General features: G+C 42.5%; 1 protein-coding gene across 10 annotated transcripts; it reads right to left on the bottom strand.

Moving 5' to 3' along the window:
- Nucleotides 1-1001: 1001 nt before the first annotated feature.
- On the bottom strand, nt 1002-19743 carry hmgcs1 (3-hydroxy-3-methylglutaryl-CoA synthase 1 (soluble)). Of its 10 annotated transcripts, none has more exons than XR_012947830.1 (12): nt 19609-19743; nt 17987-18435; nt 17551-17676; nt 16880-17044; nt 13860-14028; nt 12544-12714; nt 11828-11934; nt 11578-11703; nt 10974-11131; nt 10564-10663; nt 5730-5794; nt 1002-5137 (listed from the first exon to the last, which is right to left on the bottom strand). XR_012947830.1 is itself a non-coding variant. In XM_076079541.1 (11 exons), the coding sequence occupies exons 2-10, from the start codon at nt 18432-18434 to the stop codon at nt 10586-10588; spliced, it is 1548 nt and encodes a 515-aa protein (XP_075935656.1). In that variant the 5' UTR covers nt 18435; nt 19609-19743; the 3' UTR covers nt 1002-5794; nt 10564-10585. The 10 variants fall into 10 exon arrangements, 3 of the variants coding, with proteins under 3 accessions (XP_075935656.1, XP_075935655.1, XP_075935654.1); XR_012947829.1 differs by having other exon boundaries at nt 9348-10663; XR_012947827.1 differs by having other exon boundaries at nt 7167-10663.
- Nucleotides 19744-20192: the final 449 nt, after the last annotated feature.

The raw sequence follows: 20192 nt of genomic DNA on the forward strand, positions 1-20192 counted from the left end.
CGGTCAAGTGAGCCGTCATCCGCAGAACGTTGGTCACGTCAGCCGGCGCTTGAAATGTAATGCTTGTCTATTCGTGGTGCTACGGTACGGGTGCTTGGATAGCCCAAAAAGCCCGGAAATAGACCTATATTTCATCAATAATTTGTCCAATTTGATATAACAAGTCAAAAACAACGTCATTTTGTACATTAAGTGAAATACAACAATAATAAAATCTGAAGTTACACTGCTGTATAATCTTTAATTGAAAAAGGGTTCGATAATTATAATATTACCTAATAATAATCTTTGATCTGTAAAAAAAAACATTTCCTTCATTGGTTAGCTAAAATTACCATTGGAGTTCTGTTCAAGATGACCCCATATATCTCCATGTCAAATGTAATGTAATTCTACTGTACAGTTTTAGAGAAAACTAAAGGCAAAGTCAGCTCAAATGACATTTTGATATTCATGATTTACCTATATTTGACATTTTATTAAAACAAATCCTTACAAACCCTCACTATGCCCATGTATAATTTCATCAGATATTACTGTACAGTTTTTGAGAAAATTAAAGGCAGTCAGCTCAAATGAAATTATGATATTCATAACTTCCTCATATTTTAACTGTTAAATAAAGATAAGATAAGATAATCCTTTATACTTTTTTAAACAGTTCCTTAAGAGGTTGTAGTAAATTTTCAATGGATTCTTGTTCATGCTCACTCCGACTATGTCCATTAAAAACCACATGTCATTTTGCTGTATGTCTAATGTTTTGATTGTCTATATTCAAAATCTAGACATTAAGCTTAGTAAAAGCCTTGGTCTTTTGTGTCATTTTGGACATATATAGCTCTACCTCCCTCTACGTACCTCCTTAATCTACGATAACTATAGTGTCGTGATTCTTGCTGTTGCCCTGTGTGTGATTAAATCTCCTCTCACACGACTCACATTACAAGTGTGTGCGCACGCCGGTTTGTTTCCATAAACATATTAAAACATGCTAAAAATAATGCAAAAAAATGTGTTTATTTATTTATTTTTCAGGGACAATGCACACTAATCAACAGTTGCACTGTAAGTGAGCCAGAGTTAGCCAGAGAGGCTCATTTCCATCTGCTGTCCCTGGCCAGATGTTTCAAGGCAGCCTAAAATAACAAAATCTCAAATTGAAACGGAGTTAAAATTCATAGAGAAACAGACAGCAACGTATAGACAAAACCGAAACACAGCAAAAGAAAAGTGTACGACATTAAAGCAGAGCAGACACAACAGGTTTCAGCATGCGTCACGCAGAACAGACCCACCTACAGGACAAGCACATATAACACTGAAGCACTTAACATACACATCAAAACAATGGAAAATAGCAACACTGATCAAGACAAATGCACATATAGATGAAACGAGCAGGCAGGACAGACAGTACATCAATGCTTGCACACCTGATTGGCAACAAGCCATTTCTTTAAGTTATGCTTGAATGTTTGGTACGTGTTTTGTGTGCGTATGTGTGGTGGCACAGCATTCCACGAGTGAGCTGCCTTCGCAGAGAATGTAGATTTACTAAATGAGCTTGACCTATGTGGAATGACACAATCACCTCTTGAAGCAGATCTAGTGAGTCTGCTGCTTTGAGTGCTTTGTTTAATAAAATCACTAAGTGGAGGTGGGGCCATACCATGTAAAATTTTAAAAACCAGACACACATCAGTGAATTTAATGATGTTCTCCCAACTCAGGATATGGTGTTTGGTGAGAATATTGCAGTGATGGTGACTTTTGGGTTTTTTATCAAGTGTTTTTAGGGCTTGTTTATGGAGAATATGAATGGATTTTAATGTTGTGCTGCTGGCTTGTGCCCAGCTGGTTAAGCAGTAGGTCAGATGGGGGATAATCATTGCATTAAAATACAATTTTGCAGCTTGCATGGTTAGACAGTGTCTTATATATCTAAAATGCATGAGATTAAATTTTAAGACATTTGTCACATGTTTTACCTGTTTTTTTAAAAGAGAGATTAGAATCAATAAAAATTCCTAAATATTTCAAATCTGACACTACCTGTAGCCTCTCACCAGCAATATAAACATCTGGCTCCAGTGACACTTTGCAAGCCCTCTTTGTGAAGAACATACAAACAGTCTTGTTAACATTCAGGTGAAGGCAGGAATCTGCAAGCCATTTAGTTACATTTGTCATTGTGGACGTGAGTTTAAGTGCAGCTTGTTCTTTGTTCTTTGCGTGCACATAAATCATTGTATTGTCAGCGTACATTTGAATATCACACCCATCGCAGACAGCCGGCAAATCATTAATGTATAAACTGAATAGTAAAGGTCCTAAAATAGAACCCTGGGGTACTCCCACGTTAGATCTTAGAGTAGATGATGTAACATCACCCACTCTGACACACTGGGTTCTTCCTTCAAGGTAGGATTTCAGCAAGGCAAGAGACTCTTGGGAAAAGTTAAATTTTGACAGTTTGTTAATCAGGACATTGTGATTAACCGTATCAAAAGCCTTCTTGCCCTTTATCCATTTTAAGCTTCACATTCTCTAAGAGGAAGCAGTTGGCTGTTTCATTCGAATGATTAGCCCTGTAACCAAACTGCATAGGATGCAGCTGATATGGAGAGCTGTTGAGATGTTTAATGAGTTGCTCTGCAACACATTTTTCAGCAATTTTGGAAACAGCAGGGAGGATACTGATTGGCCGATAATTGGAGCTATCGGTTGAATCTCCCGACTTAAAAATGGGTGTTACTATGGCTGATTTCCATCCTTTTGGAAACACACATTGTCTGAGAGATTTGTTGACAATGCTTGTGATCGGGTGAGCGAGTGTGCCTTTATGTTTCTTTAGAAAAATAGTCAATTCCATAAACATCTTTGGCCCTAGAGTTCTTGAGTGAGCCTAGAACTCTGGTGACAGTAGATTCAGAGACTTCTTGAATAGCGAAGCATGGTTGACCTTCATTTACTGGTGTAGGATCAAATTGACCAATACTGGAGCTTCGATTTAAAGCTTCCACTGAGTTGATAAAGTATGAATTGAAAGCTGTACAAATTACAACTTCATCTTGTGTAAGGCACCCGTTCACATTAATTTTAAGTTGCTTCTTTGAATTGCTGTTCTGTTTGTCTGTCAACTTCTTTATATTATCCCATATTATTTTAGAATTACCTCCTGCTTCATCAATGATCTTAATAAAAAAATTAGCTTTTGCTTTTCTAAGTTATTTCATTACCTAATTTCTCAGCATTACGAATTTCTGCCTATCATTTCCTAATTTAGACTTGAGTCCCAATTTTAACGCATAGTCCCGTTTTTTCATTAAATTCCAGATGTCACTATTTAGCCATGGAAGTGTGTTTTTTTGATTTTGTTTAATTTTGGTTTTTTAAGGAAACTGTTAATTGTAGTCTGTATTGTGGATAAGAAGATGTTGCTGTCTTCCTCCACACTTGCACCCGTTAAACAGTTGCTCCAATCAATTCCTTGTATAGCATCCTCAAATTAATTTTGGTCACCTTTCGGTATTCTTAATTGATAAGCCTTTCTGGTAGAAGACATACTAAAACGTTTCTTTGTAAGTTTTCTTGTTAAAAGTATCAAATTATGGTCAGACATACCAGTTACCATATTGTGTGTTTTGATCATTCTTTCAGGTTTATTGCTAAAAATCAAATCAATCTGGGACTGAGAAGAGTGGGTTATCCTTGTGGGTTTGTTCACTAACTGGGTCATATTAAAGCAATCAATTGTACGTTTTAGGGATTTTCTTCCAGACTTATCCTCCCAATTTACATTAAAATCACCCATTAATATAACCTCTTTGTCGAAGTCACATTCCTTTAACATGGAATTAAGCTGATCGTAAAATTCACATTTGGACGATGGTGGTCTGTAGAGACATATAAGAGTAAGAGACATTTGAGATGATAGTGACACTTTCAGACCAATACATTCCAATTTGACATCACTTGACCACTCAATCTGGCTGCAGTTAAGGTGTTCTTTAATGTAAAACATTACTCCTCCTCCTTTACCACTAGATCTATCTCTTCTAAATATATTGTATCCACGTACATTCAAAGCAACAGAGGGCGAGTTTATATGTAGCCAGGTTTCTGAGAGACAGAAAGTCCAGGTTTGAATCCACAACAAGATGTTTTATTTGATCCATTTTAGGCAAGAGACTTCGAATATTCAAATGCCCCCCAAACAGTCCTTTAGGTCTTGCGTGCGTATCCCAGAGCACCCGGGCATGATTGACCGTTTTGAAATGTTTATGTTTACGTAATCTTCTGACAGCTGGATTCAGGCCACTTTGTTTCACTTTCGTTGTTACAGCGCAATGTTCGGAGTTTTCAATTTGTTGTGAACAGGTATCCATATCAGCGTGTGAGTTAGTCAGTGGACTAAAATGATTGACAATTGAGTTTGTATTATCAATGGGTAAAATGTCTCCTCCGTCGCAGTATGTGATGGTGTTGTTCTCAGGGCTCACCCACTTGTTGGTGTTGATCCGGACGCCAGACCGGTTGGTAGCTGGCATACTGCTGCTGGGACCTGGGTGTAGCCTAGTGGTAGCTTGCGTGCTACTGCTGGGGCCTGGGCCTGACCCGGTGGTAGCTGGCATGCTGATGTTGGGGCCTTGGTGTAGCCTGGTGGTAGCTGGCATGCTGCTGCTGGGGCCTGGGCCTGACCCGGTGGTAGCTGGCATGCTGATGTTGGGGCCTTGGTGTAGCCTGATGGTAGCTGGCATGCTGCTGCTGGGGCCTGACCCGGTGGTAGCTGGCATGCTGATGTTGGGGCCTTGGTGAAGCCTGGTGGTAGCTGGCATGCTGCTGCTGGGGCCTGGGCCTGACCCGGTAGTAGCTGGCATGCTGATGTTGGGGCCTTGGTGTAGCCTGATGGTAGCTGGCATGCTGCTGCTGGGGCCTGACCCAGTGATAGCTGGCATGCTGATGTTGAGGCCTTGGTGTAGCCTGGTGGTAGCTGGCATGCTACTGCTGGGGCCAGGGCCTGACCCGGTAGTAGCTGGCATGCTGATGTTGGGGCCTTGGTGTAGCCTGATGGTAGCTGGCATGCTGCTGCTGGGGCCTGACCCAGTGATAGCTGGCATGCTGATGTTGAGGCCTTGGTGTAGCCTGGTGGTAGCTGGCATGCTACTGCTGGGGCCAGGGCCTAGCCCAGTTGTAGCTGGAATGCTACTGCTAGGGCCTGTGCTTAGCCTAGCGGCAGCTGGCATGCCTCTGCTAGGGCCTGGGCCTAGCCTAGTTGTAGCTGGCATGCTACTGCTAGGGCCTGGGCCTAGCCTAGTTGTAGCTGGCATGCTACTGCTAGGGCCTGGGCCTAGCCTAGTTGTAGCTGGCATGCTACTGCTAGGGCCTGGCCCAGCCAGGTTGTAGCTGGTATGCTGCTACTTGGGCCTGGGCCAGACCTGGTGGTGGCAGAAAGTTTGTTTCTTCCATCCAGTAGTTCACATTTATCTGGATGAAGAGTAGAGCCACCAATGCATTGCTGTTGAACAGTAGCCAGCAGTCCCAAAGGGAAAATATCAGTTGGTTCCTTCCTTCCAGTACAATCATAGCAAACTTGCACTGATTCATGAAGATAATCCTTGGACACAGCACTTTCTTGGTCTAGGATAAAGTTTGCTAGTGGACCAGGATTCAGTTGTATATCCCCACTTAGTAACAGCAGAAACAGTAGAGTGCTGTAAACATACCTTTGTTTGCTTCTCTTGGTGCGTTGTTTGCTGTCTCTACTAGAAATTCCATTGAAATGTTCTTTCTGCCAGAAAATGGAATAAACAGTCAAATATCCGTGTCCAAAGAAATTCAATCTCGGTGAGTTATTCAAAAGTGCAGATTGTCCAGGAGTAATTGATTGATTTCCAGCCAGACAAAGGCCTTGAGCAGGTGGAACAAGCAAAAACCACAAGCAGAATAACAGTGTCCAAACACCTCCATTTTCTCTGTAGCTTTTACTTGATTCTTGTCTTTGATTCAAGTATTTCTTTGAGTTGAAGCATTTTCGTTGAAAAGCATCGGCTAAAACTGATATAGTCTGGAGTAAAATATTAAATAAGAGGATTGGTGTGGAGCCCAACACACCACACCTGTCCTCGGCGGCCATCTTGATTGTTCATATCGTCAGCATATCATACTGTGCTCTTCTTGATATTAGCACTGTGATCACCACACACCCTGTTAAATACATGCCTCTCCTTCATTCAAGACCCAATGTATTTGCAGTTGTATATGGTTGGCCCTGATAAAACATCAGTATATATTAATAACAGTAGTTATTATATTAACTGAATCTGCCATATTTTACTATTTGTCTGAGTAACCTGAATCTCCTGTTTGATGAGGTGCTCCTGGACCCACCAGACTCTTCTCACAGTATGAGAAACCACCAGAGGTGGAGGTTGTGTGATGCTTCAGTCAAGCGATAGTCTTCAGACAACTCAGCATGTCAGGATGACCACTGTGACCAAGATCACAGAGCTTCATTACCAGCTGACACAACTACAGTATACAAAAAAACGCTCTGCGCAGGCACCCCACCTCACCGATATCACTGATGCCGGTAGATGGAGAACCTTCTGTACTGGTCCATAGACATCCCGTGCTAGTTTGTACTGTTTCCAGTCAAGATGCTCTCTATTGCTCTTCTGTTAAACTCTGTTAAACCGGAACTTGGCAGGGGCTCTGTTCCTTTGCAAAGCTTTTTATGTAATTACACAACTTAAACGGGTGATGTGAAAAAAAACTTTAACTATGCATGTAGAGGGGTCAAAAACCTAGTCAATTTAGCATTGAAAATGTGAGAGTTTTGCTTGTAATTATTTATGTAATTAAATATGCAGCATTGACAAACCCTGTCCCGTTGGGCAACATCTGTAAAGGAGAGGTGCTGGACAGGTGTGGGGATACCCACAAGCCTCTGGCTGAGCGTCGCTGTGTTGGACTTCTCCACAGGTAACTTGAGGGCCCTCGATGTGACTGTGAGTGCCCTGAGAAAGACCCTGGTAATGCCCTCACCAAATAATTGATCCAGATAAACACTTGTGTTTATTTCAGGGGACATGCGGAAATTGACACATGTTGCTGGCTTAGACTGTACATAAGAAGTGGACGTAGTCATCGTGAGACATCACCATTTGGTTTGTGGACAGATGTTATGAGGCCTCGAGTTTGGCAATTTGTCCATCGCAACCAATGACTGAAGTGACCCTATTTGGACTGTGGAGGAGTGATGTAGAGACGTCGTATACGGCTCTGGTAGAGACCTGTCAATCACAGTAAGCCCGCCTTAAAGCATACCCTGCTTTATGGTCTGTTTGACTCTAAATGGACCATAATGTACTAAATGAACATCATGCTGTATTGAAGAAGACTTGAAACTAGAGATTGAGACCATGAACTCATGTTTACAATGTTTACTGAGGTATAGTGCGAGACTCTTGGACTAAAAATGGGACCATCACCAAAAGCACTATTAAGATATTTTCTCAGCGCCAACCTAGGACCTGGAATGACCTTATGACCCTGATGTGGAGAATCTCCTTCGTGAGGGACATGTATACCCTCCACAACACTCCTTAGTGCTGAATAAGGACTGAAAGCCTTATGAGATGGGAATAAGATGTGAACATATTTGATGAACAGCTCTGATCAGACATATGTCGAGACAGTTTGTCAGTTACTATTACGACTCCTAAACTAGAACTCCATGAAACACAGCCCTTTAGTTTGGATTCATATGTTTCCCTTCAGCTATTTGCACTGTGATTCATATTCACAGCAGCTGATTCAGTTTGACTGGCGTCTCTCCAAAACACACATTCATATCTACCAATCACTGGCTCACAAAGTGCTTTCACAACGCAAATAACTCTTGCACAACTGTCTGATCTAGTTTATACCCATGAAGGTGCAATCTATAATATTTTACTGCCAATATATCATCGGACTGCTGCTGCTCTCAAGCTTTTAATGAGGCGGAGCCAGCGCTGCGCTGTACCAGACTCCCTGGTCCCTCAGCTATCCGCCATCTCCTCTGAACTGTGTGTAGTGACTGCACATCTGGAGCCAAGGCACATTATATTAGTAGGACAAGTGAGCTCAGCATCTGTCAGTTTATAAAGGAATGGATTACATAGAATCAACCTTTAATAGGACACTGGTCATTTACACTTTTTTCAGCCTAGGTTCCATTTGTGTTGAAACAGTAGTTTTAGAGGTGGAGATTCAACATCATGGTCATTCTGCATTATAGAAGAGGTGCTGAATAATCAGTCTGCTTTATTGATAGAAAACAAACAAGAAACTATTAGAAACATCTTCAACGTCCAACACCACCACTAAAAAGTGATTGGAGGTAGTGTTCATTGCAGGGCTGTTGTATCAGACTGTATTATTCTCAGCAAACTGCTGCTGGGTGGAGCAGTGAGCCTGTTCGTACTGAAGCAGATGTGGATGTTTGGAGTGTAAACCTGACCCCTGTGCCTCACATTGAAGAAGCTGCCCTGATGTCTTGAAGAGGACCACAATGTCCATGTCAAGAAAAACTACCATAAAATGATATATTATTATTATTCTTCACTTTTACCGAGTTCTCTTTTGACCAATTTCAGTCTCATAACTACCAAATCTGCATTAGTTTTCAGAATTTTAACCCTTCATGAAAAGTTAAACAAAAAAGTAATTTTCTGGATACTAAGTGATTTCTTTTCACAGTCTGGGATATGTCAATGATTAGCAACAACATAGATGATGCACTTCATCAAATACAGCAGCGCTCCATTATAGAGCCGTGATGACCCTAGTGGACACCAAGAGAACAGCACGTTTTACCCCACAGAGCAAACATGAGAACATGTACAAGTACAATGTAAGCTTGATATGATATAATCAAACATTGTGGTTTTATTAGGTTTCCATGGGGACATTTTTGTCCTTCAGGGTTTAAGTGTCTGTATTTTGGCTACTTTATTATAGGAGCTGAGGTTCAACTTCCAAAATTTGAAATAAAACTAAAACTCACCCCCTTGCAGAAACGTATGCCTTGTACATTAACATAAAAATGCCAGAATTATAAAAGAAGTCCCTAGTGATGGACAAAGGTTAGGCTTTAACACTAGATGTATCTCTCCTCTGTGTGAGTCCCAAAGGGTAAAGGGGAGTTTCATGACTCATTTTCAATAATCTAAGAATGTTCTTCTGTCACAACTAAAAAGACATTTTGCAGATTGTACTGAAGGATGACACTAGTGTAATGTTTTGCAGTTAGTTGTTACTTTTTTAGAAAAAGTCTAAACCCACTGACGTCGCCTCACTATTGTGTGTTCCACGACAGCAGGAAGAGCTCCCAGGACGGCTGCAGTCGGACTACTGCAGGCCATCATGGAATGACAACTAGCTGGCTGCTTTCTCTTTGTCTGGAAGGAAGAACTGTTACTGTACACGTGGTGGGAGTGACTCAAAGACATAATCATCTAGTCTGCAAAAACATTAAAGGACTACCGTGAAAAGGTCTTTGTTTTCAAACGAGACACTGAAACCACAGAAAGTTTGTCATTTGATAAATGATTAATCAACCATTTGTTCATTTAATTGAATTATTAAGAGTTACAAAGTATTTCATGACAAATGTTGCCGTGCATCTCCTCAAGCTGTCTGTGGAGACTTTGAAAACAATCAGAGCAAATTACTTTGGAAGGTTGAGTTAACCTGACGTAGAACAGCAGCAGCTACACACTCAATGGGTTTAGGCTTTTCATGGCAATACATGACTGGTGTTATCCAAAAAAGCTTGGGTGCAACATGGAACACAACTCCCACTTTAACATCTTCATGTTTCCTACATGAGTCACCTCCCTCCTGTGAAGCTCTCTGGGTGAGTCTTGAGTCCCACTGCTCCTGATGGGAGGGGGGGGGGGGGGGGGGGGGAGTCACAGGGTCACATGATGAAGCTGCAGAAAACTGACCACATCTTTTCATAGAAAACTGAGGTATTGAACACAAAGAGCAGAGTGGGTAGGAGCTCCGCCTCCGGCTGCTGTGGCGTCAGCACTTTTTCAATATATTAACACGGTTGCGGCACACTTCCCTTTGATCTTTTAATCAGCAGGAGGCCTGCAACCACATTCATTATGTCCATTTCCTCTTCCCGTCACTGGCTGCCAGCTGCCAGTAGGAAGCCTGCTTGTTTAAATCAACATCAGCAATAATCTTTGCAAACATCTGCCTGTGCTTCTCCCAAATAGAAACGGTCCACTTTGCACAAATGTAAAAGGAAAATATGTACAATTGTTAACATTGAAATAAAGGATTACTAAAACAAATGATTATCGTGATCAAAATAGACTCTGTGGTCAAATATGGACTTTACTGTCCGACAGTATTACATGTGGACAACAGGGGGACGATGGGAAGGCGTCCACACGGCTCCAACCTAATTTAGTTAGTCTGGTGTTTTCAGAGGGGACACTGTTGGGTCTTACTACCCGTCGGACCTCTAGTGTCGTCTAGTTGTTAGAGTTTCCTTGATACCTCTCAGAGGTAAGCTCAGTGCTCAGTTGCTGACGGCAGCGTCGGGGCCGGCGGTGGCTGCAGGGATGCGAGGCATCTTCTTGGCTGGACTGGGGATGTGCTGGAGGAGGAAAACAACTGCTGGTTAACAAAGCACCAAATGGTTCATATCCGACCTGCTGCTCCGTTATGAACACGCACTAATCATATCAGTAGGACAACAGTCACGTCACATTCACCAGTCGGCTGCTCTAAACTCCTCCTCCTTTACAGAAAGACTGTTTCATTCGGTCATTTTTTATGCATGTAGATGTATGCGATGAATGTAATCAAGTCTTTTTAGGACTCGATACTGACGTCACTGTGTTCCCAGACCTTGGTTCCTTTGATCTACATTAGATAGCATGTTCAAACGTTTAGTCCTCCTGTACCTCGGGGGCAGTGCTGGAGCGAACTATTTCTGGCTCTGCTGACAGGTCATTGTCCAGAGGTCTTTGGGCGTATTCCCTACGGTGCTTGTCATCTATTCGGGTCAGGTACCATGTCCCCGGGAACAGATCCTCCACTGGGCCTCGAGGGACGTAGCTGGCTGTGAGGACAGATAGAAAAAAAAAAAAAAAGTACACCCATTGATAAATGCATTCCACTTTAGTGTTGTTGGTCTGCTAAGGACCATTAACCCAAGTGTCTTTAAACTTTCTTTACATCAAAATCAGCTTTCTTCTTGAATTCAGTATTTTAAAATTGGATAATTTTGGTCAGACAGCGATATTAAAGCTACTAAGAGGATTTAGTCCTTCCTGTACTAGCTCACCGCGTACTGCAGTACAGCCTGAAAGTTCAATATTGTGAGTCATGTCAAGCTCCATCTTCCCCATAATTTCATAGTTTAATAGTTGTGACGAACAGCAGCCAGAGAGGTTGAGCAGCCATTGTTTTCAGGAGTTTCAAAGAACTTTACTTCCTGCCAGACTTGTGACGGTCACTGTGAACGAGCAGAACCAAACATGAGCAGCAGTGACAGCAGGGTCATACCGAGGTGGTGAGTCTCTTCTCTCAGCTTCATATTCTCAGAGAAGACAGCAGGCGAAACCTTCTGTCTCGAGTCCAGTCTGGCCTTCAGGTCACTCAGGCTGGACACAAGTTTCTCCAGACCAGACCCTGAAACAAAGTCAACGAATCACATGGAAGAACACACCTTCTGTTAGCTTCTACAGTTCTATCATGACTTCAGGTTCTAACTTAATCCACATCACACAGGTGAACCGGACCGTGGCTGACTCACCAGGTGTGTGGTCCTGTGTGACTCTGAGAGAATACAGAGTAGCAGCAAATCCTGAACCGTAAGAGAACACTCCAACCCTCTGTCCTGCCAACTGTGAAGATGTGTGTCTGCAACAGAGAAAAACAAACAGTCTCCTTACATACGCCAACACTCAATTGTTTCTACCAGTTCAATGAGCCACACCAGAATCTATGAGAGCCGTCTCTTTGCAGCCAGAAACTTTGGTGACTTCACAGTGAAGTCCCTGAAACACTGAGACTCGCAGTGAACTGCATATACAGTGTAACAATTAACTGTTGTCTAAAGATCTCACCTTACAATTAGCTGCAGGTTATGTCAAAATAATGAGTTTGAGTTGGTAGTATTAGGTAAATAGGAAGGCTCTGCAGTGACTGAATGAGCCCAGTTAGGCTCCGCTTCCTCTCACACCAATGCTGCACTGCCTGAAAAAAAAGGAGGGACTCGTCCAACAGATCCACTTGCATTGGGTGCTGAGGACCTGGGTTCAGGACCCGTCTCCATTATGGTTCAATATCTACTGAAGCAGAGCATCTACAGCAGGGTTAGTCTGTTCTTCAGCAGACACTTTGTGTTTTTCACTGCTCAGGTCTTTACTGAATCTAGAAATGTTGTTTTGAGTTATTTTAATCTGATGTAAAACACATTTTGTGATTAAATGATGAGATGAATGAATGAAAAAAGTCAGACAGACTTACTCTGCGAGGACTGATGCCAGGCAGCCATAGACGGAGGGCGTGTACATGTTTCCATTCTGGTTAGAGATCAGCAGGGAGGGCTTGGTCTTCCTCTGGAACAGATCTGCACTGGCCTTCATAAAGGCCTTCTCCACATCCCGGTCAAAGTAGGTCTCTTCTGGTCGTACATCTCTACCATCCAAACACACACAATTCATCAGAATCACCATTCCTGATGTCATAGAATAACTAGCTTGTACTTTTGCCACCTGGTTAATAGAGAAACCATCTTTGTTGAGTGAAATACTGAGATTGTACGATTTGAAGTCATATGTTGACGAACAACTTGTTGCATTTGGAGGATAAAGAGGAAATGTATGAAGACTAAAGTCATTCCACACGCAGAGCAAGAGTATATTATATTTTACATGCGAGATGAAATACTACAGTATATTATGTCTTATTAAGTCAAACAACCACTGGACCCATGTGACCAATATGTTCTGTGCCTGACATGTACCACCTGATGACTCCATGTATGACATGGTCAGAGATAAGAGGACTGAAGCTACAGGCAATCAATCAGCTCCCTGGGGAACAGCTGAGGCCAATTCAAAACTAGTTACAAATGATCATATCTGTGATCCTAAGAGATCAGGCTAGCATCTTAATATGTCCAGTCATAACATTTTCTATGAAAGTTCAAATATGAGGCATTGTCAGTGTTACAATGTGCTATGAGGTGACTTTCCCTGTACAGTAATGTGCATTACATGATCATAGGAACATTTTGAGCAGAAATCCATTGTGCTTCTCTGCAGTATAATCTTTTTATTTAGTATACAAGATGTACTGTAACTGCATGAATAGAGGCGATTCAAGATGGTGGCTGGCTTGACTGCTGAAAGCCTCTGGCACTTTCGCACATCTAGGACATGGCAACTCTAGCTATTAGAGCTGACTTAAGCTCATTTTAGCACTGGTTTCAGGGGACCACTGGAGCACCAGTTACATGTGCACTTTTACCTTGTTCGTTCTATGTGAAAAAAGAGGGGGAGAGAGCCGGACTTCCAGGAGAACTAGTGAAAGACGTGTCTGTGTGCTGATGCTAGAGAAGAAGAGGGAGGTTTTCTCCCTAGTATGCACGATGTGTAAAACAAGCTGTTCATTCACAGCATTACCATAGAATCTAATATTATCTATGTAAAGGTTACAGCTGAAAACAACGTCCACACCGACAGGAGTGCTCCTTTAAATCAGGACTGTATTCAAGAGGCCCGTTTTTCTTAAAGGACCACACCCCTGTCTGCTGTCCAGCTGTATTAGTTAGAGTGTACCTGAAGGCATCGAGGCCTGTGAAGGGTCCCGTCTCAGTGTTGGGGCTGGGGTGGTTTAGAAAGTCATTCAGCATCAGTCTAGCCAACGACTTCTGCACTAGCTTGCAGTACGGAGAATGGAAGACTAGATGGTCAAAGTCATCCAGGCTGAAACGCTCCTCTGAGCCCTCTGTGAAGAAGAAGAAGAAGAAGAAGGATTAGATCATATGAGCCTCAAGAATTTCTAACACACTGGGTTCCATTTCATTGACACGGTTGCAAAGAGCAATGAGAATAGCTTTTATCCAAACGCAATTCACCTGGCTGTGCTTTATCTGCATACACCTCCTCGTGTTGCACCTCTGCACCACGTACAAAATACCAAGGGGACAGTGTCTCTGCGAGATGTCTCTGTGCCGCCTAGAAACACAGCCCATTATATCAAGTCCAGAGAGGAGAGCTGCAAATGTCCATAAAGACGCTAAATGTACATTGTTGACACATTAGGTTAAAGGCTCATCTCATTAAACTACTTTATGGCCACTGAACTGAGGTAAACCCTTTAGCACAGAGAACGTCCTAAACCCTCTTAACTCATCAGGCTCTTATCGGACCAGTCCCTCCACATGCTTCAGCAACATCCTCTTTCCAACAGAAGGTACTCTGACTAACAGATACACCAGGTAAAGAAGAAGGATCACACCGATACCGTCAACTGCTCCCATCATGTAGCAGCAGTATTATGGGCTTTTCCGTCTTCAGATGTACGGTCTTTAACATGGAGCAGTAATAAGGTCACTAATGCTGACTTTCCAATGCATGGTACGGTTCAGCTCGGCTCCACTCGCTTTTTGGACAAGGTGCTTTTCTGAGATAGATAGATAGATAGAGCGGGTAAAATAAGTATTGAACACGTCACCATTTTTCTCAGTAAATATATTTCTAAAGGTGCTATTGACATGACATTTTCACCAGATGTCGGTAACAACCCAAGTAATCCATACATACAAAGAAATCCTAACAAATATGTTCAGAAATTAAGTTATGTGTAATAAAATGGAATGACACAGGGAAAAAGTATTGAACACGCTTACTGAAATTGAGTTAATACTTCGTACAAAAGCCTTTGTTGGTAATGACAGCTTCCTGTATGGAGAAACTAGGCGCATGCATTGCTCAGGTGTGATTTTGGCCCATTCTTCCACACAAACAGTCTTCAAATCTTCAAGGTTCCGTGAGCCTCTTCTATGAACTCTGATCTTGAGTTCTTTTCATAGATTTTCTATTGGGTTCAAGTCAGCTGATCGTCTGGGCCATTCTAGCAGCTTTATTTTATTTCTCTGAAACCAGTTGAGAGTTTCCTTGGCTGTGTGTTTGGGTTCATTGTCTTGCTGAAATGTCCACCCTCGTTTCATCTTCATCATCCTGGTAGATGGGAGCAGATTTTTATCAAGAACATTTTTCCATTCATCCTTCCTTCAATTATATGATGTTTGCCAGTGCTGTATGCTGAAAAACAGCCCCACACCATGATGCTCCCACCTCCAAACTTCACTGTTGGTATGGTGTTTTTGGGGTGATGTGCAGTGCCATTTGACCTCCAAACATGGTGTGTATTATGACATCCAAAGAGTTCAAATTTGGTCTCATCTGACCAGACTCTATTCTCCGTATATTTCACAGGCTTGTCTAAATGTTGTGCCAGCAAACTTTAAACGAGCTTCAACATGCTTTTTCTTCAGCAATGGAGTCTTGCGTGGTGAGCGTGCATACAGGCTACGGCGGTTGAGTGCATTACTTATTGTTTTCTTTGAAACTATTGGACCTGCTAATTCCAGGTCTTCCTGAAGCTCTCCACAAGTGGTCCTTGGCTCTTGGACAACTCTTCTCATAATTATTTTCACTCCTCTGTCAGAAATCTTGCGAGGAGAACCTGGTCGTGGCCGGTTTATGGTTAAATGATGTTCTTTCCACTTCCAGATTATGGCCCCAACAGTGCTCAATTGGTTTCAGAGAAATAAAATAAAGCTGCTAGAATGGCCCAGATGATCACCTGACTTGAATCCATCTATGGAAAGAACTAAAGAGCAGAGTTCATAGAAGAGGCCCACGGAATCTTGAAGATTTGAAGTCTGTTTGTTTGGAAGAATGGGTCAAAACCACACCTGAGCAATGCATGTGCCTAGTTTCTCCATACAGGAGGCATCTTGAAGCTGTCATTACCAACAAAGGCTTTTGTACCAAGTATTAAATCAATTTCAGTAAGCGTGTTCAATACTTTTTCCCTGTGTCATTCCATTTTATTGCACATAACTTAATTTCTGAACATGTTTGTTGGGATTTCTTTGTATGTATGGATTACTTGGGTTGTTACCGACATCTGGTGAAAATGTCATGTCAATAGCACCTTTAGAAATATATTTACTGAGAAAAATGGTGACGTGTTCAATACTTATTTTACCCGCTATCTACCTATATATATAGTAATACCATTTCATGTAGGCAGGACTCTTCTGATCGTCATAGCAACGCAACGTAAAATTGCAGTGACACCATCCTCAATGCGACACAAACAGCGTGGTCTCTCGCAACCAAACAGAGGAACCTCTGTACTTCCACCACGCTGTGGGTTTGCAGGCTGAATTATTATTATTATTATTATTATTATTTTTTTTTAATTTTTTTTTTTTTCTTTTTAAATCGTGCCGCCATTGATGGTACATTTAAAAATGGCGTTCCATGATGATTCTCTGTGACCAATTGGAGGTCTGCAGTGTTTTTACTCCACCTTCTCGTATCCGCTCTGCTCCCTTGTAACCTCAACTGAGCTGGTACCAAAAACAGTACCAGGTACTAAGTCCATCCACAACTTCTGCTAATGGAAAACCAAACAGGGACCATGATGGGGAAACGGGGTATTAGTGAAAACATGCGTGGTGATCTCTGACACCTCTGCCCCTCTTGGGCTTGCATTGTCTACAAGGAGCACTTTGAAATGGAGCATCGGTCTATATTGATCATAGACGACAGTCTTAACCCACCTCTTTGCCACTGTGCATGGATCTTGTTGCGATACACAGAGTAGCAGCGGTCCAAGGCACTCAGGTAGCACTCTATTGACAGCTTGCCGTCCACCACTGGATACTCGGACATCAGGTCTGGCTTGTAGAAGTCATATGCATGCTGCATGTGGGTCCCTCGCAGACCTGCAACAGCAGCAGCAGTTGGATCAATTCAAGTCCTTCCATATGTAGAGCTCATTCTATGCATTTATGGCTGCCTACACTAAGCTGGAACATTTTTTTAATCTTCTCACAGATTAACTTTTCTATTGCTGTTTATAAACTTTCAGAGAATGACTGAGATAGTGTCTGGTATTTAAATGTATAGTTCAACACATACAATGACTCAACTAACCAGTGCACATTGTAAAAGTCACTTAATTGTCCCCAAATAAAATTCATACAAGACAGATATGAGACGACAGAGAGCCTGGCTCTTATGCACATGTTCCTTCCAAGTGTTTGACGACAATGATCTCAGTGCTTAACAGCAGAGAAGATTCAATTAAAACTTGGTAAAAAAGTGAAGTGACTTAATCAGCATTTGGATGATGGGATCGGCTAAATAACAGTGGGGTCTTATCAATACATCAATCATTGAAGAGTGCTGCCTGACAAGTTGTGCACAGTGAACAGGTCACATGGCTGACCTCGTTCAAAGGCCAGAGGAGCATTAGGCCCGACCAGCATGGCCACAGCACCAGCACCTCCCGTCGGTCGGGCACTTCCTGTGGCGTAGACCGCAATGTCCCCCGCTACAACCAGAGCATAGCGCCCTGCAGAGAGGGAGCATGAGGAGAAGCATGTTTATACACAAACATACACACAAGTCGATTCTCTAAAATGTATTCATCAGCACAGAGGCACAAGACTGTTTCAGCAAACCATCCTATAAGAGTGTATGTAACAATATATTTGTTAACAATTAAGACTGACTATTGCTATTATGTGCTAAAATGGAATCATCTGATCAATCAGGCTTTAGCAGTAATCAATATGCAACTGAACAAAACCTTCTACACTTCTGATAATTCATAGACTATACAATGAATCAATCAATGGGAAAAATAAACTATGTTCACTCACCATCCCATGAGCTAGACTCCACCCAGTTGACGGCATTGAAGAGTGCAGCCGTACCCCCGTAGCAGGCGTTTGTGGTATCAATGCCCTCCACATCTGTATTGCCAGAGTCCTCAAACAGCTGCATGAGGACCGTCTTGACAGACTTGGACTTGTCGATGATGGTCTCTGTGCCGACCTCCAGTCGACCCACGCTGTCATAGGACAGACCGTTCCTCTCCATCAACCTTTGCACCACCGTCAGGCACAGAGAGTTGATGTCCTCCCGGTCTGAGCAGAAGCCCATGCGAGCTTGGCCCAGGCCCACAGTGTATTTACCAGCTGTTACACCGTCTAACTGCTCCAGCTCGGCCTGATCCACATACTGGGACGGGAAGTACAGTTCCATGGCGATGATACCTACATCTTTGGGCCATGGTCCTAAGCAGCTGATCGGGGCTGATCCTGGCATCCTGAATGGGTTGAGAAGAGGTTACAGGTTCAGCATTACATCAATGTGATAAATATGTTGTGTGTTGTTGCTGTTGGAGTAAAACAACCTTACATTTGTCTACAGTGTTGGAGCCAATCAGTGCTCCTGATATACAAGTGTCATTTGTTTGTTCAGGTGCATCAACACACAAATGTACTTTTTCGCCCTTTGGACATGTTAACAGAGAACTGAGTAACTGTTTGATAACCTCACAGTCCACTAGAGCCAACAGTGGAGCAACAAAGCAACATTAGACAATATGGTTGTGACGTTGTTCCGCTGTTAGCTAAGAGATCTTACGTTTTTTAGCTAATGTAAGTTTAGCTATCTGGCAAGGTTACAGAAAACACTGACCAATAACTAGCATGCTAGCTACGGCCGTTTCAATAGTAGTATGATATGTATTGTGCTGGTTGAGATACTATTCTGCTTTAACGTTTAAATACCAACCAAACACGCCAGGAGCTAAGGTTAACAGAAGACGTGAAACCAGAGAAAGTGGCTAACGCTAGCTGTAACGGCACAGGGCTAAAGTTAAATGTGGCATATTTATTATGTCTTAAGTTTGACAGCTAGCTAGCCTACGTACCTAAACGGCTACATAACGCTTGTGTTTGGGAGATAAGAGCAGATACAAAGGCTAGAGGAGAGCAACACTGGGTGAAAGGTCAATGGGATCTTCTAGAATTTGGGTTAATTCCAAAATCTGAAACATTAACCCGTTAGACTCGGTCACGTTTTAGGGTCAATGGTTGAAGAAAAGACAGATTTGTTGCCTGAAAGACTATGTGACCATTTAAAAAGAAAAGACTTTTACTTTTGCTGGCCCATAATACAGCAGTTATATTGCCACCCGGACCCAATAGGTGACGGACCGCTTCCTTTCTGATGGGGCTGGAATTTCCATACAGCCGCCTGATGTAACGCTAGCTGTGTCTTGTTACATTTATAAAGCTAACTTACTGTGTTAGACATGAAAGAGTGGCGAGCTATTCTGATGTAATTAAGATTCCACACCGACACCCGCGATAACAAGCTTATGTTGACTAATATCGTCTATCAAGACTTAACAGACGATTATAACACATTTAACTGTTTTGGTGATACAAAATATATAAAGTTGCAGACCGTAACATTACATGGATTTTCTCACCTGAGTGTGACGGTAAATGTTACTGACGTTACTCCGTTATTTGTGTCCGGTCCACCACTCTCTGACGGTCCGGCAGAAGTGTATTTATGTATGACGATGACAGCGCAGCGTCCGCCCTGCTCTACAGCACCTGGCCTCCTGGCCAATCACAGCTCACACACAACATGCGGCGCTACCAAGTCCCGCACATCTCTGGCCAATCGGAGATTAGGAATCAAAACCACGCGCCAGAGCCGTATCTGCAGACCAATGGCGTGAGTTGTACGATGTCTGGTGAGAGAGAAGGAGCCAATCAGACTGTTAAAGTCATTCCTGGCGCGGTAGACCCAGCAGTGGGCTGCGCTTGAAAAACAGAGTAGTGTGGCCATGGCAACAGTCATCCATGATCCATTCATGATCCATTCAGCGGGTCCGTCACAGATAGACTGTACGGCTACGGCTACTGCTTTTAAAAAGTGTTCCCGTTAATTTAACCTAAATTGTCGGTGAAGACCATCAGTGCCCATGTAATAAATGACCTTAAAACTATACAATTACATTTCATGGATGATATGGCTCCCTCGCTCTTAACTCCTTTTCAAACG

The sequence above is a fragment of the Anarhichas minor genome, unplaced genomic scaffold (assembly GCF_050575085.1).
Source record: "Anarhichas minor isolate MPS153535 unplaced genomic scaffold, ASM5057508v1 ptg000073l, whole genome shotgun sequence".
In the NCBI taxonomy this organism is placed as follows: domain Eukaryota; kingdom Metazoa; phylum Chordata; class Actinopteri; order Perciformes; family Anarhichadidae; genus Anarhichas; species Anarhichas minor.

Excerpts from the sequence above, each read along its gene's own strand:
- hmgcs1 (XM_076079541.1), bottom strand. The coding sequence starts at position 18,434 with ATGCCAGGATCAGCCCCGATCAGCTGCTTAGGACCATGGCCCAAAGAT. Across the intron at positions 17,045-17,550 it reads TCCTCTGGCCTTTGAACGAG|GTCTGCGAGGGACCCACATG; the intron begins GTCAGCCATGTG and ends CTGCTGTTGCAG. Across the intron at positions 10,664-10,973 it reads GCTCCAGCACTGCCCCCGAG|CACATCCCCAGTCCAGCCAA; the intron begins GTACAGGAGGAC and ends TTCCTCCTCCAG.